The sequence below is a fragment of the Phasianus colchicus genome, chromosome 5, assembly GCF_987193195.1.
Source record: "Phasianus colchicus chromosome 5, bPhaCol1.hap1.1, whole genome shotgun sequence".
NCBI lineage: Eukaryota > Metazoa > Chordata > Aves > Galliformes > Phasianidae > Phasianus > Phasianus colchicus.
The window spans coordinates 49,823,592-49,850,567 of record NC_143440.1 but is presented as its reverse complement, the minus strand read 5'-3'; the positions used below and the strand labels follow the sequence as shown (position 1 = coordinate 49,850,567).

The following is a 26,976-nucleotide window of genomic DNA, read 5'->3' as shown; positions in this document are numbered from 1 at the left end:
ACCTCATACCAGTAGTATACTGCTAATTTGGTTAGCAGTACTAATAGAAACCAGACAGCAGTATGAAAACTGATTTTGCCAATCACATAAAGCCATGATTTATTGTTCAAAACAATTACCAGGAATTCAATAATAATTTCAACAGTGATACATTCAAAGAGTTCCAGAAAGTACCCAGCCAGCCCACCAACTGACAGCATCCTCTCTGAAGCTCTGGCCACCCTAATCTTCAGGGCACGATGGATGTGATTACAATTCCCAAGCAGCCCAGCAAACAGATAGAGAAAACACAAGTGACATGAATATTGTGGTCTAGAGGCTTATTTCCTAACAGATCAGAAAGGCCACAGACCTCAAAATAGAAGAAAGTGTCCAATGCAAAGTTAAATTTTACTGAATTTGGTGTATGCGTTACAAGTGTCTTTCATTTGGTTAAATTCAAGAAATCTGAGAAACTATCCAAAAATCTACTAATCGCTGACTAGACTTAAGGTATTCTCCACTTTTCTCACGGATCTCAATTACCTGGATGAACATTGTCACTGTTTATATTAAACATAAATATTGGTACTTGAAGAGAGAAGAAGGATCTGTTATGATAGGACAAAAGGCAATGGTTTCAAACTAAAAGAGGGGAGTTTTTTTTTTTTTAGGTAAGGGTAGTGAGTCACTGAGTCACTGGCACAGGTTACCCAGAGAGGAGGTAGTGGATACCCTGTCCCTGGAGATGCTCAAGGTCAAGCTGGATGGAGCTTTGAGCAATCTAACCAAGCTGCAGGTGCCCCTGTTAATTGCAGGGGAGTTAGATTAGATGATATTTAAAGACTTTTTCAAACTTAAGTGGATAAATGATTCTATGACTCTAAGACCTAGAAACCTTTAAATGCCTAAGCTACAGAAGCATGGACACTATATGGACAAGGTCTTTTCCAACCTGAGCAATTTGATGATTCTCTGAAGCTATTGGGTCAAGACATTGACATTTTCAGTTGGCAAGGGAACAGATGAATTAAGTAGAATTCTATTAAAAAAAAAAAAAGTTAAAAAAACACAGCCAAAATCCAAAACTGCTATGAATCTCATCAAATACATCATGGAAATGTTCTTGATAATGCCTTAATAACAGCTATTACACTCAACCTGAGCTTAGAAATATACTTCATTATTCCCTACTGCCAGAAATAACCTTCAGCACAAGGAAAATCTGACCAACCAATTGAAAACACAAATCAATTTAATATACATAAACTGGCTGAGGTTTTGCCACTAGGAATAATTAATACAGCTTCCATGGGAGTCTTTGCAAGTCATAACTGGTAAATGGAGCTCTTAAGAGAGATGTAAAGGAAAAAGAACAAAAAAAGATTAATGGTAAGAGACAGAATAAGATTGATATCTATGGTACACAGACATTTACTTTAATTAGCAAGTTAAATTTTATATTTTCACCATACCAAAAACTAAAATAGGATGGTATTCGCTGTATTTTTTGTCAGAATGAACTAATTTAACCCGAAAATCATGAAGGCAGTTCTTCACTTGAGGATTTTTTGATAACACAGACATTTCTTGACTGGATGAAATGCTGCAGAACACGAATAACACACAAATGTTGCGACATGAATGATGGGAACAGAAACAACATATTTAAACTCTTGTCTAAAGTAAGAAGCGGTGCAACACTACTTAAATTGAACTTTCCAAATAGAATTAGAATCATAGAATATCCCAAACTGGAAGAGACCCACAAAGAAAATCGCGCCCAACTCTTGGCTCCAAACAGAACTACCTGAAAACCAAATCGTGTGTCTGAGAGTTACCCAAATGCTTCTTGACCTCTGGCAGGCTTGGTGCTATGACCACTGCTCTAGGGAACCCATTCCAGCTTTTTTCATTACTACTATTTTTTAATAACTTTTGTTTGCTCAAAAGTTACAGGCACAGTAAATATGGGAACCCAAATAAAACTGTCAAGGTATGAACAAGCTCAGGATGACAACTTGGCCTTCCAGGTCATTTATTTGGCAACAAAGTTGAAAGAATCAAAATTACTCAATATCAGCTATATGTGAGCGCTTTCGTGACATAGCAACTCATAGCAAAACTTTATTTCTATTACGGCATAACTGTAGAAGTGATTGCTAAATCTGTCATGACTTCACCAAACTATTTCCATTCAACACCTGGATATGAAATAAATCTCCTTCACAAGACTTATTTTCAGAGACACACATACACAAAAAAAAAAAAATGCACTATTAGATGTGTTCTTCCTAACTGGGAGCCAAAACAACTTAACACACATGTAAATGTTATTAAGTAATATAGATAAGGTTTTATGAAAACAAGTTACAACTTACTATTGCTCAGACTACTTTATTATTGCTGGGAGACAAAACATTTAAGTATGGAAGATAAGGTATATACTACAACATCATCACCATCTAACAATTCCTTTATTTGACAGAATGATAACTTAGAGCATTTGTTATATTTAAGAAACCAATGAAAAAAAATAAGGAGACAATAACTTGTATTGCTACAGTCTGTTATGGAATGCTATTAACAGAAGGTAAAACTACTTTGATGCAAGTCCTCAGAGATACTATTAAGGTGCCATTAAAACACCATTATAACGTTAAACAGCAAAACAACTTCATTACGAGTCATACCATCATTTTAAACAGTGCAACACAAAAAATGGCCAACTAAAAATCAGACAGACTATCAGTTCTCACCATAACAGGTATTGTACATCCAAATAATGTCATCCTCACTTTGGGTCTTCTATTTGCAATTTTTCAGTTTGTTAATCTTCACTAGCTCACGTAAGAACTAAGCTGCAAGTGGTCTGATATCCAAGGTGGCATTCACAGGAGTTGAGGGAGCAGAGAGAAAAGGGTTGTTAAACTAAATGGCAAGCCTCTGAGTAGAAACAAATATCTGGATTTCAATCTCTCAATATTATTCTATCTACTGTAACTTACCCTTCTAACTGAAGAGGTCTTAACAACACAAATCATTTATCATTACGCAATTAGCAGTTTTATACATACATAAATGTAACATTAAGAAAACCTGGTAAATTTACGTACACATGATGTGCATTTGGATGGAAAAAATATTGCAGGACAACTATATTCATTAGATATATACTGATTTAGTCACCTTTATGCACTGGAAATGCCTCTCTGCTTGGACTAGGGATTCTTTTCTTCACATCAGAAAGATTGTTTCCCTCAAAAATCTGAAGGTAAGTTCGGGTTATTTCAGCTGCACTTCCACAGCTCATCACGTTGTTGCTCTGATGCAGCTTTGCCACAGCGAAGCAGATGCTGAATGGCTACAGAGGTGGGAGAAATGCCAGCCAGAGCACTCATCTGATGTGACAGTGCAGGGATGCACAATGTCCACAGAGAAGCAGCATCAGAACAAGCAACCAGCCAGTTTCTCACTGAATACAACTTTAAACGTGGATATTGTTAGAGAACACACAAAAATCAACTACATCTCTTTTCTTTGAATATTTATGAAAAAATTAAAAAGTAATGCCTAAGTGGTTTTCAATCTGTTTCCAGAACTGAAAGACTCCCTTGGGAAGGACACAATATGCAGCTACCTTAAGCCAACTGTCAAGTGACTTGCTATTCTTAATTACTTTTTATGGATTCTTTAGGGGCAGTCTGTATTCCCAAGGGTACAATAATCACAGGCTTAAGCCATTACTACTACCTACTGAATGGTACTTTACAGCATCATCACATTATTGAACTACAATTGCTGCTGTGCAAGGTTTGACCTATCATTTGATATAGAAGTACTTAAGCTTTGAACCTCTTACACAAAATAAATTTAAAAATGACCAGTTTTAGAAACAGTTAATTTTTCAACACAGATAACAACAGGCTGAAAGCAGGAGGAACAGAGTGTGACTTGCAACCAGTGCATCTTGTCTGAGAAAACTGATTCCAGATCTTATGGAAGTAAAAAGAGCAGTATGAAAAACTAGTTTAATTTTAGTAATATGGACCAGAGTTTAATTAATTTGTTGGTTAGAACTTATAAATCCATTCAAAGCAATCACTGTGTAGTTTTAACATTTTTATTAGTAACATTCTGTTACGAGACTAAAGCTGAGAAGAAATGGACATGTTCATTTTCATTACTCTTCTGTATTTTTTCTACTTTGCTGAGATCTTCACAATTCTAGCTTTCCTCCTTGAAGCCAAAACATTATTAACAAGATTCTCCTGAAATCATTTCCTTTCCCTCGCTTTAGACTGTTCATTTAAAAACTTGGGGGAAACTACAGCAAAAGATTTTCAAAATAAAAAAAACATTCCTTCTGCACGAGCACATATTTGTACTTTATATCACACACATTTTAAAAGACTACAACAGTTTGCAGCATAAATTCTTGATGTAAGGAGATAGAAATGCCTGAATAGATGGATGCTTCTTCTGAAGTATTTTGGCAGACAGCTAGACTTTAGGACTGCACAAGTTTTCCCATTTCCTCTCTGCTCTTCAAAAGGAGAAATACTTCTATTGAAATTGTATTGGAAGCAGAAACATTCTTTCCCCATCTCCCTTTCAAGACCTGTAAAAATGCCTTATCCCTAGCTGGGACGAGAACCTTCTGAGCACAGCCTCATAGCTGTGAGCCCTGTAGCAGGGCAGCCAGGTACTGGCTGCACAGCCATGCAGAAAACACCCAGGCACTGAGATGTCAACTCCTCAGGCCCTGTACATCAACTCTGTTCCACACAGCTCCACTGCCAGTTTCAGTCCAAACCATGCAGTACCAAGTGAAGTCAAGTGAGCTGATCACATAACACAGCTCTTCTCTTCCTGAAAGGCAGCAAAGTCACAACCTTTGAGAGCTACACAAATAAGGAGGCACCAGGAACTGCAAAAAGTTGAACATATATCAAGGTGTAAGATCCACGTTGATGTGGATTTTAAGATATTTGATTTCAGCTATATACCTTAATAGGCATATTAATAGTTAAGTCAAGAAAGCACTAAAAAGGACAATTGGTCTCAATAGCTTACTTAAAACAACACGGGATATTTTTAAATGACTGATGAAAACACCTGCAACTGATTTATCTAAGCGACAAAGGCCTCTGGATACAGGGTTCGGTCTCTTCACTCCCCTAGAGCAATGTTATTGCCACCTAACACCTTCACTTTGCAGCGGTGCACCACGTGGAAGCACGTACTTCCTAAGTAAATTAAAGAGCCTGACAATGCACAGCTCTAAGCTGCTTCCCAGACTCCTTGCTGATGCTCTCCTTATAGAGATCAAAACAAGATTCAAACATCTTTACAGCAGGAATTCCTACTCAGGTAATGCTTTACTGAATGGCTGAAGAGAGATTTTGTTCAGAAGAAAATCTGTAAAAAAGACTGTTAGATCCTAAAGCTGAAGAGCATTACAGGATGAACAACTCTAAGATCCAAGGCATTATGTTACAGATGTTTGCATTTACTGGTCACTAACAAGAAGTATCTCTAGTGTAGCAAGGCATGGATGACCTAAAGACCTTAGGATTTCTCAGAATTTACTTTTGGCTCCTGGGATATTGAGTGTCTGCTCTAAGATCTGTTGACTTGAAGCTGTTTGCACTACAGATGGGAATGGTTGTCTTCCTGAACTTACGTTTTCTTTAATGTACACAACAGTGCACTAGATATTTCAACATATTCCCGTCATTTAGATGTGCTAGAGAGATTGCAGAGTGGGACTCTCATCTTTTCCCTCAGACACATGCCACTCCACTCAGTTTTCCTCACCCAATGCAGGCATCACCATAACTATAGCCTGCCCCACCAGTACACATTGCAGGCCCTGGTGGGTGCCTGAAAGGAATCTCACCACCCCCTCCCACCTCCCTCATGCCACAGACTTGACTGTCACATTTCTCTCAAGCACTGAGGTCACCGCACGTTTTCCTGCCTTTCATGTTCATATGTACCCTCACTGAAGAGAAGGGCACAGTTTTGACTTGTTCCTCCTGTTGGCAAAGCGCAGACCAGCTTTATGCTCTCTCAGGTTAACTTAGACTTGACTAACCCACAGGAACTTTAACACAAAAGTACATCATCAGCTGTGGTACTGTACTTTTTAAAACTGTTCTCTTTTCAAGTGAAGTGATTACAGGAGCTCCTTTCCTGCAAGCCATTTGCATGACATCAACACAAATCAGTAGGCTTTATTGTTTTGGGATGGTTTCTTTCTTTTTCTTTTTTTTTTTTTTTTTTTTTTTTAGGAAATTGAAGTATCTACATATTAGCATCTTTACACAAAACAGAACTGATTAGCTTTTGTTATTTTTCTTCCACATACCCACGCAATCCATTAGGCAGAAAAGGGCCCAATACTCATATTTGCCATCTTCTGTGATGAGGCATGTGGTTAATACTCCTCCATTGTGATGTATTTTCACTACTATAAAATCATTTAGACTGCCCTATAATGCTTCTGTACAAGATTTAATCTCTCTCCTCCAAAAACCTGAGGAGTAACATGTTAAATCATCAACTCAACAGAAAACAATTGACAACAATCTCATGAAGGCCTTTATCCCAAAGGGCATCTGTATATTATTAGCAAGTCTAACGTACATCTAGTCAGCAGAGCTGGCTTTGCATGTCCACATACATTACTAAAGTAATACAGTCGATCAGTATAGCTACATCCACAACCACCTGATCACAGATTCCAGAGTGCTCCATCCGTGGCACTGCAATAGCAAACACTTAAGAAACACAACCTTACATCAAAGACAGTTTGGTTTTTGCTGCATATGAAAAGCTTGGAGAATGTTACTTCACTACGAGATGTACTTCATAACATTTACTTTACCAGTACAGCAGGATTACTGAATGAATATAAAAAAAAATAATAGCGAATGCAAATATTTTAGGTTTGGCTTGAAAATTCTAGCAGTATAACATTCTTCTGCTTATTCACAAAATTTATGGAGATTAGTGATCAGTTCTTGTGGGGGAAAATGTAACTGTGAGCAGTCAGCAAAGAGTTTATCAGAATTCTTGATAGACACTATTACTGTGAAACCTCGGGAGTCTGGAGTGTAAGACAGAAAGCAAATGGTATCTGTTTGCATCTAAGGGTAAACAGGAGGTTCTGTTTGTATGCACTGTTAATCTTATCACACTTAAGAAACCTTTCATCCTTTACCACTGTTGTTTGGGAGAAGCTAGGCCAATTAATTGATTAGAGGGACAGGAATTTCTGCCTTGTAAGTGAATGGTATATAAGATGTATGTTGAACACAATAAAAGGGAACTATTTGGAGAACTATTTGATGCTACAAGAAACTGTGAGAACTCTCTAACTCGACTGAGCACCAACAAGTTCTCAACATATTTTTGATCAGTACTTAATTCCTATTAAGTACATAAAGACATCGAGGCTCTGGAGCACATCTAAAGAAGGGCAACGAAGCTGTGAAGGGTCTGGAGCACAAGTCTTGTGGTGATTGACTGAAAGAACTGGGATTGCTCAGTCTGGAAAAGAGGAGGCTCAGGGAGGGGAAACCTTATCACTCTCTACAACTACCTGAAAGGAGGCTGTGGTCATGTGGGAGTCAGCATCTGCTCCCAAGCAACGGCAATAAAATGAGAAGGAATGGCCTCAAGTTGCACCTTGGAGATTCAGGTTGGATATTAGAAAAACATTTCTTCTCAGAAAGATTTATTTCAGAAGGGGGAAAACTTTAAAAGGGAATCTCTTTACTTTTCAATTAAATTTCTACAAGAAAGGCAGAAAAGAAAGATGCAAGAGAGAAGCCAAGAACTGGAACATAGGGAGGATTTTCCAGGATCTAAGAGGGTTTTTTTCGGCTGTAGAGTAAGCTGCCTTGGATTGTATAATGTTCTTTGCCAAGAAAATCCGTTCTTACAGAGAATGACACATTGAGCACTATGACTGAAAAAACCTTCTGGTATTATCATAAACCACATTTCTTTAGTTGGAGATGTCAACATACCTTTGTAACACTTTATAATGTATTGCTACACTGTCAGTCTATTTTACTATTGCTTCCTTCTTCTCGCTCTGCTAGGAGGTGACTACTTGCTTAAAAAAAGAAAAATCATGTACTATAGTTCATGCATTAAACACATTGTCCAGATGTAGCAGAGGAAAGGGAATGGGATAACCAGCTCTCCATGCAGCATCATTAGATGTAAGAACAGAGGGCCTAAGCAACAGTGATACTAAGAATGAAAACTTTCTTATACTGCTAAATCTTCAGAAGTAAAACACATTTTTCACAGTGGGTAAGACATTCCAGAGACATAAGTACTACCCTGAGTAATTATTGTTAATTAACTAGCAATGAGGCCCTATTTCCAAATGTGACATTTAAAGCACATAATGTGATTGTGAATATTCACAAAGATAATTAAGTTCATCTGCTTCAAGTCTTTGATTTCAGCACATCTGAAAACACCTCTTAAACTATCATTAGACCTGTAATCAAGTATTTTGTTGCTCTGGAAAATTGGATACCTTTGCTTACCTGCTAATATAGGGATACACGTTCAAACACAAATACACGGCTTTGTTAAGAAACTCCCCCTCAGGCAAAAGCTGAGAAAAACACTAATTTTGATTGTTTTCTCTGAAGAGACAGTTAAAGCTAAGTTTCTCACACCATCAGATGAAAATGAAAATTACTGAACTCCCCTAATTGTACGTAGACATAAGATTGATGTGTGTGATAACTGTTTGAAAATACTCTTCATGAAGCAAGGCATACGATAACACGCATACTAAGAATACTATCCACATTAGTTGTGCACTTTCTTCCATCTTGTTTACAGCTGAGTCAGGGTTATTAGGAAAAGATAAATTACACCAGATTACAGGGATGAAATACCATGTATAACACAAGGATGTTAACATCAGACAGTGCACTGACAATATGCTGTTAGGGAAAAGTCATAACCATTACTGTCTTTGAAGACAGAAGGAGGCGTTGAGCATCAAGACAGAAGGAGGCGTTGAGCATCAACATTGATCTTCGCCTTGACCAACACTCTTGGAATGAATAACAACAGAAAATAGGAAAAAACTGGCCCTCAAGAACGAGTGTCAAGCAATGACATTTTATCCTTTATTCTTCTACAAGTAAAGAAAGCTTCCTTCCAACTGGGAAGGAGATAAATGAGTAACATGCTCAAAAATGCAGAAACATTTTGGCAGAATTCTAAAGTGTGATAGATTAAGTTTCCTCTGTTGCTCTCAAACTATTTGACACAGAGAATTTTAATCAGTTTTAGAAAGTAGCAGTGTGAATAATAGCACATCTTAAGAACATCCAACTGGTCTGCACCTCTCAATCCATTTTGACTAGCAACTTTGTTCTATAACTGAAAAGTGTCCCCTAACAATTCTTAAAATAACAACAGTAATTAAATGTTCTGAAAATTATGAATGCCAAGAAACTCCTGACTGTCTAAAAAAATGCTTACTGCTGCTACCTACCTGTATAAATACACATGTAGTGCTCTGCTTCAAAGGTGCATCAGAAGCATTGGCAACAAACCACTTGGAGAACAAGAAAGAGAACATGGTACTCATGCCTCAGGTCATTGCCCTGCTTTCTACAGCAGCCAGCTCGATTTTTGCCTTTTCTCACTACGGAAGGGACAATACTCACTCAAAGCAATGCTTATCCCTCAAATTCCCAACTCTGTATTGGAGAAGGTGTACTTACCCTCCCTGATATCTGTTTCTTTAAGCTGTAAATGGACAAAGACAAAAAAGATTGTAAAGCCTCTGGACACGAATATCTGTGAGAATTATGACCATGTTTCCTTACAAGTTCAGATAAAAGTGATCATCAGCCAAAGTATCAAACCACAACTTTAGTTCTTTAAAGAGAACTCAAAGCATGTATTAGGAAAAAAAAAGAAAAAAAAAAAACAACCTACCCAGACTTATCCAAAACAGAAATATAGCAGACTAAGACTGAGAATATAGTATGGATTTTTCTTGCCCTTCTATGTACGAACACAGTGAAATACTGATGAAAATTGGAAAGTTTCATGTGAACCACTTCTGTTCGCATATAAAGTGGTCAACAGAAGAAAATGGCAGTAGGAGTCTATGTCACGCTGACTTTTACAAATAAATGGCAATCCTAAAGCAAGACAGGTCAGCCAAGCAGGTGTTAACTGAAGGCCAACTGCTATGCTGCATGTCCTGCAAGCTACTGCAAGTTTAGCCCCTGTCAAAGAAGATGGATATTCTCCAAAGAGCATTGGTTTTTAGAATGGTATAGTTAGGCATTGTACAATGTGAAAAGGAAGACATATTTTAGCAGAAGGATAAGCCAATTAGAGCAAAACATTTAAATCCCCACCCACAGCTGTACATCACAATTACAAAAAAAAAAAAAAAAATCACTTCAGAGAAATTACCTACTTTATAGACAGTATTAGGTATATTTGGGGTGACACAGTTAAAGCAGAACAATTTGCTGCACATAATTCGAGTAATTCAAGGGAAAATATATAATGACAAGAAGCTATTATAAATTAGTTCAAAACACAAGATTTTCTATTGTTCTGCTAATATAGAGGGAGAATAACATGGCATGAATTTGGCAGTTTCTCTTCAACTTCACAGTGTAATTGCAGCACATTAAGAGTGATATTAGTACATTCAAAATACCTAAAAGCACAGTCATAGAGTAGTGGTCACTAGCAGCTAATATTTGTGCCCAAAAACACTTAAGCAATCAGTAACTCTCCAGCAGGCGAAGGAGAACGTCAGGAGAAGAGTAGATGTATTACAACTCCCCAGGAGATGATTAGCTAAATTATTATAGCCATTTATTAAATAATCTGATTTTCTCTTCACTTCTATATATCATGTTCATTAGCATTGATCACTTGCAAGTCTCATACACTTAAGCTCTATTAAAAGTGAATATTTGTCCTACACGTTAAAACACCTCAATTTCATGCTCACAGCACTTCCAAGAGGCAAGTTGTTGTAAGCCTCCTTGATCCCTACAGGGTAATTAAGGGCTGGATAGATACATTCAAAGACTTACCTGCACCCTGTAGATTTTGAACATCCATCACTAGAGGAAGAAATGATGTTCTACTCAGATAATAAGTATGGTTTTAGCTCCTACACTCGCAGCATTGGAAGGACTGCATATCTATATGCTATCGACCTATGAGCTATTTCTGAAAATAGGAAGAAAACTGATATTGACCAATTTTTTATGAGGTGTTGTTTGGTTTTTGTTTTTACATTAAGCTACAGTTAAACAGTAACTACCAACTTCAAAACACATCTATTTAGACTGTACTCACACATTAACATACTGTTTTTAAATACAACATTGTGAATCACCAAAGGCCATCCATATGCTTTAAAGCTTTTTATGTACATATATACATCAACATAATCAAGTAACCATGAACACGCTCAAGAACACAAAAAGCACAAACACAGCAAACTAAAAGAAGCAGTTTTAACTGTCTCATTCTTGCACGTTATTCACTGGGAGAGCAAAACACAGCAAGGATAACAGCTCTGGACAAGCTCTGCCAAACCTAACAATCAGATCACTGGCAACTTTTCCAATGCATAGTGCTGTCAGATGCACTGTAAGCACGCACACTATTAGCAGTTTTCCTACAATAGCACAGAGTAACACATTGCTACAACAGTTCTACAAATAATGGTAGAATTGTACTTGAGTGCAAATCTCCATCTGCAAGAAATAACCTAATCCCAATTTATTAGCAAATTCTGTATCATCTGCAGTATTAACTGATTGACTCTCTTCTTTTAAGAGGCAGGTATGGTATCCTTATTTCTCACACTGATTTGAAGTAACGTCCAAATACAAGGGACAGTATACAGTTAATGACTGAAAACAGCCACCCAAAAGTCTGAACTCTAATGAACCTTCCATTCATAGACCAGTTGGCTTAGCAAGTAACAATTTTTATTTAACTATTCCTTTTCTCAGTAACATAAACTAAATTGTTATTTCCAAGGCCAGTGAAAACATTAGTAACTGGGAGAAGAAAAGAAAAAAACATGAAAAACACTACTCTACAGAAAATACAGACAATTCTTAGCCCACTGAAATCATGGACAAAATGCAGTCTTACACATACTCACAATAAATTATTCAATTTCAAAGATAAGTACTTTATTCTGTAAAGCAGCTATGCATTTCACTGGCATTGAGGACACTCATAGCTAGTAATATAGCAGATTAAGACTTAATTTCCCAAATTATTTAAATGTTTTGCACTGTAAAATATATTGTTGATTTTAACACATCTGCCAAGCTTTAACAAAGAAAACCAGCTTCTCACCTTATCAGTTTATGAAAACTCCCATTTCAACAAAGTGGGGAGAGAGCATGTGGTCTTGTTCCTCCAGAGCAGCACTACAATCACAGAATCACAGAATCACAGAATCGTAGGGGTTGGAAGGGACCTCCAGAGATCATCGAGTCCAACCCCCCTGCCAAAGCAGGATCCCTACACCAGGTCGCACAGGTAGGCGTCCAGGCGGGTCTTGAATATCTCCAGAGAAGGAGACTCCACAACCTCCCTGGGCAGCCTGTTCCAGTGCTCCGTCACCCTCACTGTAAAGAAGTTCTTGCGCACATTGGTGCGGAACTTCCTATGCTCCAGCTTCTGGCCATTTCCCCTTGTCCTGTCTCCGCACACTGCTGAAAACAGTCTGGCCTCGCCACTTTGCCCCCCACACCTTAGATATTTATAGACCTGGATCAGGTCCCCTCTCAGTCTTCTCTTCTCAAGGCTAAACAGACCCAGCTCACTTAGCCTTTCCTCATAGGGGAGATGCTCCAGGCCCTTCACCATCTTTGTGGCTCTCCGCTGGACTCTTTCCAAGAGATCCCTGTCTTTTTTGTACTGGGGAGCCCAGAACTGGACACAGTACTCCAGATGAGGCCTTACCAGGGCAGAGTAGAGGGGGAGGATCACCTCCCTCGACCTGCTGGCCACGCTCCTTTTAATGCACCCCAGAATGCCATTGGCCTTTTTGGCCACAAGGGCACACTGCTGGCTCATGGCCAACCTGTCGTCCACCAGGACACCCAGGTCCCTCTCTGCAGAGCTCCTCTCCAGCAGGTCATCCCCCAACCTGTACCGGTGCATGGAATTATTCCTCCCTAGGTGCAAGACTCTACACTTGCTTTTGTTAAACTTCATCTGGTTCCTTACTGCCCAGCTCTCCAGCCTGTCCAGGTCTCGCTGAATGGCAGCACAGCCTTCGGGCGTGTCAGCCAATCCTCCCAACTTCGTATCATCAGCAAACTTGCTGAGGGTGGCCACTACCCCCTCATCAAGGTCATTGATGAAGATGTTGAACAGGACCGGTCCCAGCACCGACCCCTGGGGAACACCGCTGGTTACAGGTCTCCAACCAGACTCTGCACCGCCAATGACAACCCTCTGTGCTCTGCCAGTCAGCCAGTTCTCAACCCACCTCACTGTCCACTCATCTATCCCGCACTTCCTCAGCTTCGTTATAAGGATGTCGTGGGAGACAGTGTCAAATGCCTTGCTGAAATCAAGGTAGACTACATCCACTGCTCTCCCCCCATCCACCCAGCCAGTGACAACATCATAGAAGGCTACCAGGTTGGTCAAGCACGACCTCCCCCTGGTGAACCCGTGCTGACTACTCCTGATAACCTCCTTTTCTTCCAGTTGTCTGGAGATGGCATCCAGCACAATCTGTTCCATCACCTTTCCAGGGACAGAGGTGAGGCTGACTGGCCTGTAATTACCTGGATCTTCCTTCTTGCCCTTTTTGAAGACCGGAGTGACATTGGCTATCCTCCAGTCTTCAGGCACCTCCCCCATTCTCCAAGACCTCTCAAAGATGATAGAGAGCGGTTCAGCAATCACCTCTGCCAGCTCCCTCAGCACCCGTGGATGCATCCCATCGGGTCCCATGGATTTATGAACATTGGTGTTGCCTAGGCGCTCTCGGACCGCCTCTTCCCTGACTAAAGGGAAGTCTGCCATTCCCCAGACCTTCTCACTAACCACCAGGGCCTGGGATTCCCGAGGGGGAGCTTTTTCACTGAAGACAGAAGCAAAGAAGGCGTTCAGTATCTCCGCCTTCTCAGCATCCCCCGTTACCAGAACACCCCCCTCACTTAGTAGGGGACCTACATTCTCCCTAGTCTTCCTTTTACTGTTAACATACTTAAAAAAACCTTTTTTATTATCCTTTACCACCTTTGCTAGATTCAATTCCAGGTGGGCTTTAGCCTTCCTCGTCGCATCCCTGCAGGCCCTGACAACATTTCTATATTCTTCCCGAGTGGTCAGACCCTTTTTCCACATTTCATGGACCTTCTTTTTCCCTTTGAGTTTGTGCATGAGCTCCTTGCTCATCCACACAGGTCTCCTGCCACCCTTTCCTGATTTCTTGCTCACAGGGACGCACCGATCCTGGGCTTGGAAGAAGAGCTGTTTAAATGCCAACCAGCTCTCACAGGCCCCCTTACCTTCTAACACCCTAGCCCACGGGATAGCTCCAAGTAGGTCCCGGAAGAGATCAAAGTTGGCTCTCCTAAAGTCCAGGGTAGCAATCCTACTTTTTGCTTTGCTCCTTCCACTCAAGATCTTGAACTCCACCATCTCGTGGTCACTACAACCCAAGCTACCCCCAACTTTTACTTCCTTAACAAACCCGTCCTTATTTGTGAGAATAAGGTCCAGTAACACCCCTCCCCTCGTTGGTTCCTCCACCATCTGCATCAGAAAGTTGTCTTCGACACATTGCAGGAACCGTCTGGACCGCGCATGCCTGGCCACGTTGCTTTTCCAGCAAATATCTGGATAATTGAAGTCCCCCATAAGCACCAGCGCCTGGGATTGCGACGCTACTTTCAGTTGCTTGTGGAAGGCCTCGTCAACCTCCTCCTCCTGATCAGGGGGCCTGTAGTACACACCCACAACGGTGTCACCCATACCAGCCTGCCCCTTGATTCTCACCCACAAGCTCTCCACTGCTACATCACCCTCCCCCAGGTGGAGTTCAATACATTCTAGCTGCTCTCTCACATAAAGAGCAACTCCACCACCCCGCCTCGCCAGCCGATCTTTCCTAAAAAGCACATAGCCCTCCATGACAACATTCCAGTCATGCGAGCTGTCCCACCACGTCTCCGTGATCGCAATGAGATCATGGCCTTGCGACCGCACACAGATCTCCAACTCTTCCTGTTTACAATACTTAGAGAAGGGAGGTTTGAGTATGTGACACCTGGTGAAGGTGCATTTCTCAGCTGTAACTTCAGAGAGAAAGCCAGCTGCTAAGAATAACAAGTCCTGCTTACACTCAGATTTACTAAAAGCACATGGAAAGTGTTAAATGAGATGCATGCACAACTGATTCCTTTTGTAAGTAATTACCTAAAAGCCTCACAGCTGATGAAGCTGGTACAAGCACAGAGTTGGGATAGGAAGCAGGCAGAAGCTCCAGAAAGAAAAAGGGGAAACACATGTCAGTGAAAGGTGAGGAATGTTACCAAGAACAGACAAGAAGACATTAAGGTTTGACTAGGAAGACTGGCAGTCACGGAAAGAAAGTGAACAAAAAAGAAAGCAAGAAAATAAGTCACAGGAAATGTAAAAACTCGTAATGCACACTGCCTAGTGGCACTGATGCCTCTCTAAAGTAATTCATACCCTGCATTAATATTAGCCACTTATTTCACCTTGCAGATATGAAAATATTGTTAAAAAATTTACACTTCTTAAATTCAAATGCTGACAAAAAGCTATTAGAAATACTTACAAGAAAGGAAGTTTCAAGTGGCACTTTCAAAGGCCCTTTTTGAATTACCTGCATATGAGATAATGAAGTTGTAGGACTATAAAATCCTCATAGCTTCACCTGTTTGTAGTTACAAATTATTTTTTTTTCCCTGAGTAGCCCTTGCACAATTATAGACACAGCATATTTATTAACTGCAATAATCAGTCACCAACACCAATGACTGCAAGTCTGCAAGACTCCATTTTTCCAGCACCAAACTAAAGTTTTCATTGATGAAGAGATCTTGCACACGTGGCAAAAGTTACATTCTTGCCACTAATTAAAATGTTCTGAATGAGAAAAATTAATGAAGAGAGAAAATAATTATCTGGAAGAAGGTACCAAGCCTAAATAGGATGAATTAGAGAAATCTTACTTTATACAGCAAGGTGCTACAACTCTGGTATGCATTTAACATACAATTATACAAAATATATACTATCTGTCATTCCCTCCCACCTGGTATCTTTAAGCCAATTTAAACATTTAAGAAAGGTAGAAGTTTCTATGGGGAGCTCCAAAAGAGTGTCACTGAATTTCTAATTGCAGAAATAATGGCACCCATTGACAGTTATTGATGCTGGGTAAAAGTTCATGGAGACCAAACAGTGATGTGAGCACAGTGAGGAGGTGGGAGGTGCATTCCAGTAGTGGTGACAGCAGTTGCAGATTTTTATGAGCATGCCTATAGTTCATCACTGGCAAAAATGCATAGTTAATATAGCTAATAGTGGTGACTATGCTGAAAAACAGCATTTTGTAGCTAAGAATTTGGTCTCTCAAATAGCGTTGTTGTATTTTTCTGTTGTTGTTTTCATGGAAATAAATAGGAGGCATTACTTTCAAAGCAACCTACATACAATTCCATTTTAGATAAGTCATAGAGAACAAATCTCAAATTGGGTTTAAATTTAAAAAATAAAAATAAAATAAAAATGCACATCCCAGCATGCATATACTAGAAGATAAATCAAAGATTCCCAGATTACCCACAAAATGCACTTTTCCTTGAAGATGTAGGATTACTATTACTGGAATGGAAAATGGTACGTCACAAGTTCCATACCACTGAAGCAAGTTCTTCAGAGAATAAAGTTTTTATTATACTTCTTTTCCCTTTGATTTAAAGTGAATCTATAACTAACACATTATTTATAGCAAAAATACATAACGATGTCATTAAAGTTCCATCAGACTTCATCTAAAGATTAAAAGTCAACAACCTTTGGTACATTTACCAATATTATGATCTAAAAATGCATATGCTAAAAATAAAGTCTGCTTTAAAAAAAAAAACAAGGACACAAACATACTGAAAGTAAGGGAAACTTCAGGCAAATTGTTTCTACTTCTGGTGCTGGATGAATCCAACACAATCTCTTTGTAGAACCTGAAAAAGCAGAGCAAAGCTTCTCAAAGATTTGTTTCCTTGACAACATTGACAGACCACGAGAGGTAAAGATACATATCACAAGATGTCGTGTACTTTTGTACAGATTTTTTTAAAATGTATATATAGCAGTATGGAAAATGCAGCTATAAAGATAGACTTCTAGAAAAGAATCAAGTTTACATTGGTGTTAGTTATATTTTTAAACAGCAAACACATTTGGAATTTCTCAACTGGTGACAAAACTGATACTCCCACAATGTATTAAAGTAACATGAGAACAGAACTATTCTCTCTGTTCTTTCCAAGCTCCAAAAGTCACAACAATTTTTTTTTTTAATCTATTTATTTTTATTTTTAACCAGGAATGAAGCATCTAGATGGGGATAACACCACCATATGCTTCTCCCACCTCAGGCAATGTTCTGCTCCATATAGAAGCTGTCCACAGAGATCCTGCATGTAATTGGAGAGTTTAATTTGTGACATTATCAGTTAAGCTTCATTAGGACACTGCTCCATTGACATCTCTGGCACTGACTTTTCCCTCTGCTAAAGGGTTTGCTGTGCTGGAGGAATGACAAGTTTGCTGATTAGTCTGCTAAAGGCCACATAAAAAACAGTTTTTGAATATTTGGAAGAGCTCTTAGTTGGAAGTAAGTACAAAACTCAGCAGTTCACAACAGTCAGATTTCTAAGAAAAAGTCAGAGAAGCACTTTATATACTTGATTTTTTTTTTTTTTTTTTTTTTTTTTTTTGGGTAACTAATAATATAAGTGACAAAAATTCATTCCATATAACATAAAGAAATAGAATCCTTCCAAATATCATAATAATCATTCAAACACCCAACACTCCATTCATTCCATCTGTTCGGATCTCTGCAGAAAAAAGGGATGCAAAAAAAGTCACAAGGGCCAAGCCTCCTGTGCTTCTTAATTTGGTCACGTTGCACCTATGGTTCAACCTCAAGCAAATTTCACAGAGAACTTGGAGGGACTCTATTCTCTCTCAAGATTTAATCAAGCTAAACAGAGGGAAAAACACTGCAGGAGCCCTGAAGGATGGAAGAGTTAAAGACAGTCCTCAGCCAGACTGAAGATACAGCCAGACTCTATCAGTTCCGCTGTTTCAGAACTTCTTTTTCCTGAACTTTTCTCTAAGTAATTCCCGTTTACTTTGGAAACACATGCATATTAGCCATACCATGACATATCTCTCTTCTCCTGCTCCACTTCTCCACAGATAATATCTTCAAAAAATCTCAGTGAGGGATCACTTTCAGCACTGGATACTGCTCTAGTATTCCTTACTGAGACCACACTTGGAAATGTTTCCAGAATTATGAAGTAAAACTGATGCCCTTACAGAACAGGAAATCTAACCCAGAAGCTGAGATTCACTGATTTTTTGCCTTTTTTTTCTTAATACTATCTCTCACACAAGTATTAGGATGAATTTCCATCCAACTGAGCATTGCATTTAATTTTCTTTAACTGAGAAGGAAAGAATACAATGGCCTATCAAGCAGTGGAGAGAACAGGATGCTGCTATTTATACTCAAAGAAACATACTCCTTTGAAAAATCCTTTAAGGCACGAGAGTGTGTCAACTACTGAGAACATAATAAAAAAATAAAAAAATATAAGTCATCTCCAGCTGTGGATTCTGAGAAAGTGAACAAAGGCATTACAAGGATTTCTGTTTCCTTGACAACAACATTGCTGGAAGCAAGAAAATAATTAAAAAATAAATCTCCATGTAACAACAATCTTTAAACTCATCTAGGTATTAACACACCAACACGTAGAACAAACCCTAACCAAATTTTTGTGATGAAGAGGCCAAAATCCACCACCTTCATGAATTGTTTTTAGCCAACTTGTGTTAATGCAGAACAGCTGTGTAAGAGCTGGCTATCACCTCCTGAACTGTATTATCATCTTGACAGAAATAGTCAGGAGCTTTTGTTGATTGTCAAACTCACTCCTTCCTGCATAGTGTTCCTTTCACTATGAAATAGGTATTATGGGCAACAATAAAATGAAATAATTTTGTTATAAAGAGATACGACATACAGAGAAGCACTTTCAGCACTCAGTAAGCATTATTCTACATCTGCACTTAAATCAAACAAGCATGTGTCCATCCTAATACTCAGAGAGCCCAAATTCCTTAAAAAAAAAAAAAAGAAAAGAAAAGAAAAAAAAACATTTATAAATAGATGAGGGAATGAGGCACCATTAAGAGAAAATAGCTTCAATATTTCTGAATAGATTATTTAGTAGGTTCATCAAAAATAGCATCTTCAAAAGGAGAATGATAATGCTGTTTTCCACATGCCCCGTTAAACAGCACAGTGACCAAAATGAAGCTCCTTGCCACTTTCAAAATAATGGGAAGAACTTCGTGCTATTAGCAAGAAGTGTCCTAGCATTATGAGTGCCCTAACATTGAATAAGTCACTTTGAAAGTTTTTCATCTAAAGTAGAATACACAGGCTCCCCAAATACTCATCTTCTGCATCAGCAACAGTTAAAGGAACATTGTCAGAGATTTTAAAAGAGGATCTAAGAAATAAAATGTTGGGGGTGCTAGCAGTGCCATATCTCATACTGCTCATTAAATAGTTCGAGTCTAGCTCAGTGGAAACAGCTACCTGTGAGCTTAAAGGAAGAAAGCTGGCAGCCTGAATTTAGTCCCATACAAATAGACACACAAGTAATGGAACAATGTTGTAGAATGCTATCTATAATGGCTCCTTCAAATGAATTGCTAGCAGAATGCTTGAAAACAAATGTTCAAACTTGTTACTCTGACACGGAGTAGCATTAACATCTAGGAAGTCTCTATTACTACTATCAATGTTACTGATGAAAAGAAGCTATTGTTTTCCCTTGCTTTCTGTCCAATGCACCAGAACTAAGAATAACAAATTCCTCGGACATCCTACTATGTCATCTTTCTCTTGCAGAACACACAACAACAAATGAATAAAAGGTTTTGAAAATCTAGGAACAAAAAAAAAAAAAAGAAAAGAAAAGAAAAGCATTTCTTGTACTATTTGACACACTTTGGAAAGCAAAACCCATAGACTAGATTTGTCCAGGATAAGTAATATAACACCCTGGAGCTAACGCCTGGAGACAAAGTAGTCTCATAAGACCAGAGAAGTATCTGGCAGAGATCTATTGAGACAGTAACAAAGATGAACTGCTTTGGAGCTCACAAATCCCCTGACTTTCAAACAAGTATAGGCCAGAGGAGGACATAACAGCACCATAAATCTTTGTCATGCTCATTTTCTCTTGGCATCTACTTATGCAATCCACTGGAGACTGACCATTGGGCTAGACAGATCCTCAATCTTAACCAGAAGTATCTAACATCTCTGAAGAGGCTGACACTGTTAAACCAATCTTAAAAACTCACTTTCCTTCCATAGGTTCAGCTGTCATTCAGCTAAGCTGGAGTACAACTTGGCAAGTGGAAAACAAAAAGCATAAGAAAAACTTCCAATGTGTTACAAGTCATCCCATTAATCTTCTACTAGCATAGATTTCATAAGCTAAAGAGTCAAAGTTTTTGTTTCCTTGATCCTGCTCCTTTATGCAACGTGAAAGTACTGAAAATGAAGAAATATTTTGCAGAGAGTACCTGCTGTGATGCCAGCATTTCAAATAGAAAATAAGACACACAAAAGTTCATACAAACATAATTAAAGCATACAGACGATATCTTCTAAAATATATTTAAAAAAAAAAAAAAAGCCATCCACAACATTATTCTTTTTATGAACAATTATTAAAAAACGAAGACCAGCACCAATAACTACTGAAAACACTTACATCTCTGGGGCTCCATTGCAATTATTTGGTTTTCCAAATAAAAGATATAACAAGATTAACACAGTAAATTGGTAAACATGTCTTTCAAGATATACAACTTTTTACCTACTCTGCTACTTAAGACAAATATTCAATGATAACATAGGATCCAGAATTCCACATTTGGGGTTCTAAAGCAGAAACAAGGTCTGGCTTCCAGAATGTACTATAACACTATAAAAATTATGTACCTCTGATAGCTGTGTTCAGTATCAAAATCTATACAAAACTTATTAGCCAATATGAAAATCATAATCATTATTTCTGTCTAAATGCACAAAACCAAAAGTGGCAGGAGCATTCTAAAATTCAGTTATAGCAGCTACTGAAACAGAAGGTATAGAGGAAAAAGTGTTATCCCTTGAAAACAGGTTGGAATGAGTTTAAACTAAGATTGAGATAAACCCGTTCGGAAACCTTAAATACTTAAGTACTTAAACTAGAAATGGAAACCACTGAAAATACAGTTAAAATGCATTAGTGAAGAGCACCGCCACACTAAGAGCCCCAGATAGCACTTTCCCTAATTTGAATCAGGTTTTCTGCCTCTTTTGCTTGCTACAAGCACCTAGCTGGCAATCACTTCCTCAATAGAATGGAAGCTCAAAATTCAGAGAAAACTGAGGGCAAAAGACCATTGCCCAAAGTCTAAATTCAAGGGTTTTTGTTTGTTTGTTTTTGTTTTATTTTTAAACTTCTCCTTCTTCAATCCATACTGCCACAAAGTCTTCCAAGTTGGAAGAACTACTTTGGGTAATTAATCTACAATGCACAAATCTTCTCACATAAAGTTCTATCTCACTTTCAAGTTCCCATGAAGTTTTCTGACATGGGCTGCAACACAGCCATAAACCTTAGATTTAATAACTTCCAACACATAAAATGGAGGAAATATTAATTTAATACTAATATATGATTCATGAAAAGAATAATTTAGTTACCATCCCTTCCTAAGATGCTGCAGAGCCCCATCTGCTGGTAGAAGAGTTATTCAGGAGTATTACATCCCACAGCTGATACTTGATTTTTTCCAACAGCAGTTGGTATCAGTTGATAACTGTTTTGTTTGTTTTTAAATACATCCATAGACAAACACACACATACACAAAAATCCTTAATTAAAAATACTTTTAATGAAAGAATATAGAAGCCTTTGAAAATGTGCATTCCTTCCTAAATACTAAAGAATTTACACAAACAACTTCAGATTATCTTTCCCAACACAAGCTTATTTTCTTCAGTTAACAGAGACTGACATCAACTCAATTTTCACAAACATTGTAATACGACTTACAGTGATTCATAAAGAAGATGGCAAAGTGCACACTGGTTAAAGTGGGAGAACAAAGTAAGATGACTTATCTTCCCCAATTTCAGGTAGATTTCAGATATCAAAGAATGGACTGGGTTGAAAAGGATCACAATGATCATCTAGTTTCAACCCCCCTGCTACATGCAGTGTTGCCAACCAGCAGACCAGGCTGCCCAGAGCCACATCCAACCTGGCCTTGAATGCCTCCAGGGATGGGGCATCCACAACCTCCTTGGGCAACCTGTTTCAGTGCGTCACCACCCTCTGTGGGAAAAAATTCCTCCTAATATCTAACCTAATATCTCCCCTGCCTCAGTTGCTCCTATCTATCCCCTGTCTCCTTCTTGTTCTATCAATATCCACCCTCATAAACAGCTCCCTTCAAGTACTGGAGACCACAAGAGAAGGTCTCCCTGGGAGCCTTCTCTTCTCCACACTAAACAAGCCTAGTTCCCTCAAGCTTTCCTCATAGGAGAGGTGCTCCAGCCCTCTGATCATCTCAGTGGCCCTCCTCTGGACCTGCTCAAATTGCTCCACGTCCTTCCGGTACTGCGGGCCCCAGGCCTGGATGCAATACTGCAGATGGGGCTTCACAAGAGCCAAGTAGAGGGGGACAATCACCTCCCTCCCCCTGCTGGCCACCCCTTTTTTAATGCAGCCCAGAACACAGTTGGCCTTCTGGGCTGCAAGCACACACTGCTGGTTCATGTCCAGCTTCTCGTCCACCAGGACCCCCAAGTCCTTCTCCACAGGGCTGCTCTCAAGGAGATCTTCCCCCAGTCTGTATAAATACCTGGGATTGCCCCAACTCAAGTGCAGCACCCTGCACTTGGCCTTATTGAACCTCAAATATATATTCGAGATAAATTCTTGTGTGGTATGAGATATAAAACATACAATGATGACTTATTTATAATTTTTTAGATTGGAATAAAGAGACTGAGATTTCTAACTTAAGGCAACTAATTCCAAGTATTTCTTTTTTCTCCATGGAAAAAAAAAAAAATCCCTTCCCAAAAAGGGAAATTCTTAGTTTGTGATAAAACATTTAAGAGGGGAATATTTAAACACAGAAAAACAAAAAAAGATGCATAATGGTTTAGCTAAATTAAACAAAAAATGCAAATGGCTGCAGATCTGATTTAATCAAAACTAAACTCTGCATAGCAGTTTGATCTACAAGACAGAACTCTCAGCTCTGAGAAATCTCCACTGATACTGGAGTGATATCTTCAAACAATACATATCTTGCTACATAGATTGAAGGACTGAATCAAAGAAATTTATATAAAAATATTCATTTGCAATTATTCATGATTAATTGAATGTGCATAGTTTTGTGGCTCTGGATTATACAGAGATTTTAGGCTTCTAACTGTGTTTTGAGTCTTATCCAAATCAGATGCCCATAGTAAACACTGCAAATAACCTGAAAGTCTGTTACCATGAATATTCCCATTAAAAAGAAAGAGAAACCAGCTTCTGTTGCCTGGATTTAAACTATAAATTCTAAGCAGGTGTTTTTGGAAGAAAACAGCAAAGGAAAAGCTGAAGGAAGGTACAGGATTGGGAAAGAAAAAAAAAGGTACATCTACATCTGCTTTCAATTGTTTGTTTTATGCTTACACCAGTAAATAGACAACGCCAGGCAGTGGTGGAGAGCCAAAAAATTCCCAGAAGAGAAATTATTGCTGTTGTAGTCATTAGAGATTTGTGGGCTCATGACCCTAGAAAGTTAGAGAAATTAGCCTCATAACATCTGGACAATGCTTAATCTAATTGTGCCCTCTACTGGCTTGAAAGGTAAAGACACTACAGCTCATACCATCAGTCTTCAATTTCATTAAGAAAAAAAAAAAAACAATAAAAATCATTTCCAGACATTCCTCTGCAGACTACCTTTCAAAATACTGAAATACAGTACACTGCTACACTGTCACTTAAGTAATGTTCTACACTCCTGTAGTCTGAAGTGTTGCCAATATTAACACACTCCATGTACACTGAATTCCCATGGTTCAGGGCACATACAGCAAATTCATTCCTTTGACAACCAGCTCTACTGTTAAATACTGCTTCCAACCCTTCTACTTACTTAGAAGAAAACCAACAGGCTATTATTCATATTTTTTAATAATTTTACACAGCAATGACAACTTTTTTTTAAGATTGTTTTACCAAGTTTAGTATATCCACAATTACATTCACTCAACACTACAGTGAGGCTTTGGGTCAGTAAACAAATATTAAATAAGTGGTAGGACAGTTTAAGACAAAGTCAAATTTAGACATACTTAAGCCAAAGGCAGATACAATTTTGTACAACACAAATATACGCTGCTGCTTACCAAAAGAAAAAAAAAAACATCAGTGTTTTTTTGTATATCTTCGTATTTTCCTTTTAAGGCTGTTCGTCTGACAGCAAACAAGATTTAAATTATTCAGTACTTTAAGCAAGACTTGTTAGAAGAAAAATTACCATTATTTTTCCTATTTTGCCTCTATGAAAAAGATGGACAAAAATGCTCAGAGTATTTGAACTTGGATAGTCTAACAAGTTAAGGTGGCAAAAAGTGAAATTAAGAAAATAGAAGTGAAACAATCGAGAGGTGGAGCTTTATTAATGCTAAAGGACCTGTTTTTTCTCTTTTCTGTGAAAACCAATGCTTTAATAGACAATGAAGAGAAAAAAAACTAGAGCAGCGTCTGAGAATGAAAAACACCACTGCTTCAAAGACATGAGATCAGCACCTACTTCACATGCTCCCATGGCAAAGTCAGGGGAAGAAAAAAGAAAACAAACAATCCTATAAATATATATATATATGTGTACATAAAAGTCAAGCTAAATGACACTAAATTATCTACCAGAAATAAAACAGTGAAAAAGCAAAGAAACTCAATTTTATTGAGAACTCTGGGGAGAGGAGTGGAATGAAACACACTCTAACATGAAATCAGAATTTAAACTAAATTTTAGAGTTATTTCCTCTCATTTTAGAAATACGCTGATACAAAAGCTGCTCTTCACCCTCTTTACTTACTAAGCTTTATTTAAAGCCCCTGAATTTGAGAAAAAAGTTTTAGGGAGTAGCATAGAGATGTGAGAGGGAAGGGTCAGGTTGGGTGTTAGGAAAAGGTTCTACACCTGAGGGTGGTGAGCTCAGAACAGGGTCTGCTGGGGCCACAGTTGTGCCCTGAGTTGCCAGAGTTGAAGAAGCTTTTGGGCAATGCTCTCAGACATAGGGCTTGGACTCTGGGTGGTCCTTTGTGGAACCAGAAGTAGGACTCCCTACAGGTCCATTCTAACTCAGGATATTCTATGATTATGAAAAGAAAAATAAGACTTACTGTACTGACTAAGTGAACTAAGAATTGAAATCAAAGTCATTAAAGTTAGAAGAAAAATACACTAAGTATTAAATATTTAAAAATGAAAGAAACTTAGAGTGAAAAGCCTCCTCAGACTACAGTAGGACACATTTATATAAGACCCAGGAGAGCACCTGTAGTAGTAGTCACTTATGCCTGGTACTGAAAAGCAACCCCTCCCACTCTGAGCACATTATAACTGCCAAACACATGAGTAAACATTATTCCCAGAAAACCATTACTTAATACAGTATTTTCAAGCCTGCTGATAAATTCAAAAAGCATCTTGTTTTACATTACCTTTATTGTTTTGTCCATAGAAGCTGAGAGAAGCATATGACTTTGTTCTCGTACAGTGCACCACTGGATTGCATTAACAGGGCCGCTGTGTTTAGACATATGAAATATTAAGCTTTTTGGAACTTCAGTTAATTTATACCTGGATCCTAAATATGGCTTAATTAATTCAGATATCTTTCTCACTGTCTGCTCTCCTGGTATATCTAGCTTCACATCACAACTGGTGCTCTCGCTTTGATCAGACTCCTTTTTTTCATAGGCACTGGAATTTTCTTGACGTAACCTTTTAGGGATATATGGTCTAATTCCTTTGGGGGCAGTTGGACTATCTTTATGTGTTCTCTTCTGGGAAGCACCATTTCCAGAGTTTCTTGAAGAGCTCAACGTCTGTTCATAGTTTTTGTAGGGCATACGTAATGCAGTAGGACTAGAGTATGCTCTCCTACAATAAGATGTCAAATCATTGTTATTATTCAGTGCATAATGCTCAGGGGGATCTTCACAAACAACGCTCATGTCAAAATTGCCAGTGTTCTCAGTAAGCTGCGTTTCATATGTAGATTTTGTACTCAAAATACCAGGTGCAAAGCGCTGAACAGGATTTGCAGAAGAACTCGGAAGGCTTGCTTGTCTGGTAGTACTGAGATCATCAGCTTTTTCAGTTTCTGCCTCAGGGTCTGAATCATCATAAGCAACCAGTGAAGAACTCATTATGGCTGGATACAGCAGACTCCAGAAATCTCGTGCTGGAATCCTCCAAATGATGATCTACAATAAAGAATTGACCATTCAGAGCACAATTCATTATGGATCCTACAGTTTCAATAACTTAAGTTC

The 26,976-nt window shown here is 38.5% G+C and overlaps 1 protein-coding gene across 2 annotated transcripts in view; it reads right to left on the bottom strand.

The window, feature by feature from the left end:
- WDR25 (WD repeat domain 25) overlaps positions 1-26,976 on the bottom strand; it is a 61,196-nt gene that overhangs the window by 30,961 nt on the left and 3,259 nt on the right. For both annotated transcript variants that reach the window (XM_031592992.2, XM_090141609.1), the window contains exon 2: positions 26,140-26,907. In XM_031592992.2, the coding sequence (XP_031448852.1) occupies positions 26,140-26,850 (711 nt within the window). In that variant the 5' untranslated portion in view covers positions 26,851-26,907. The remainder of the gene's footprint in view (positions 1-26,139; positions 26,908-26,976) is intronic.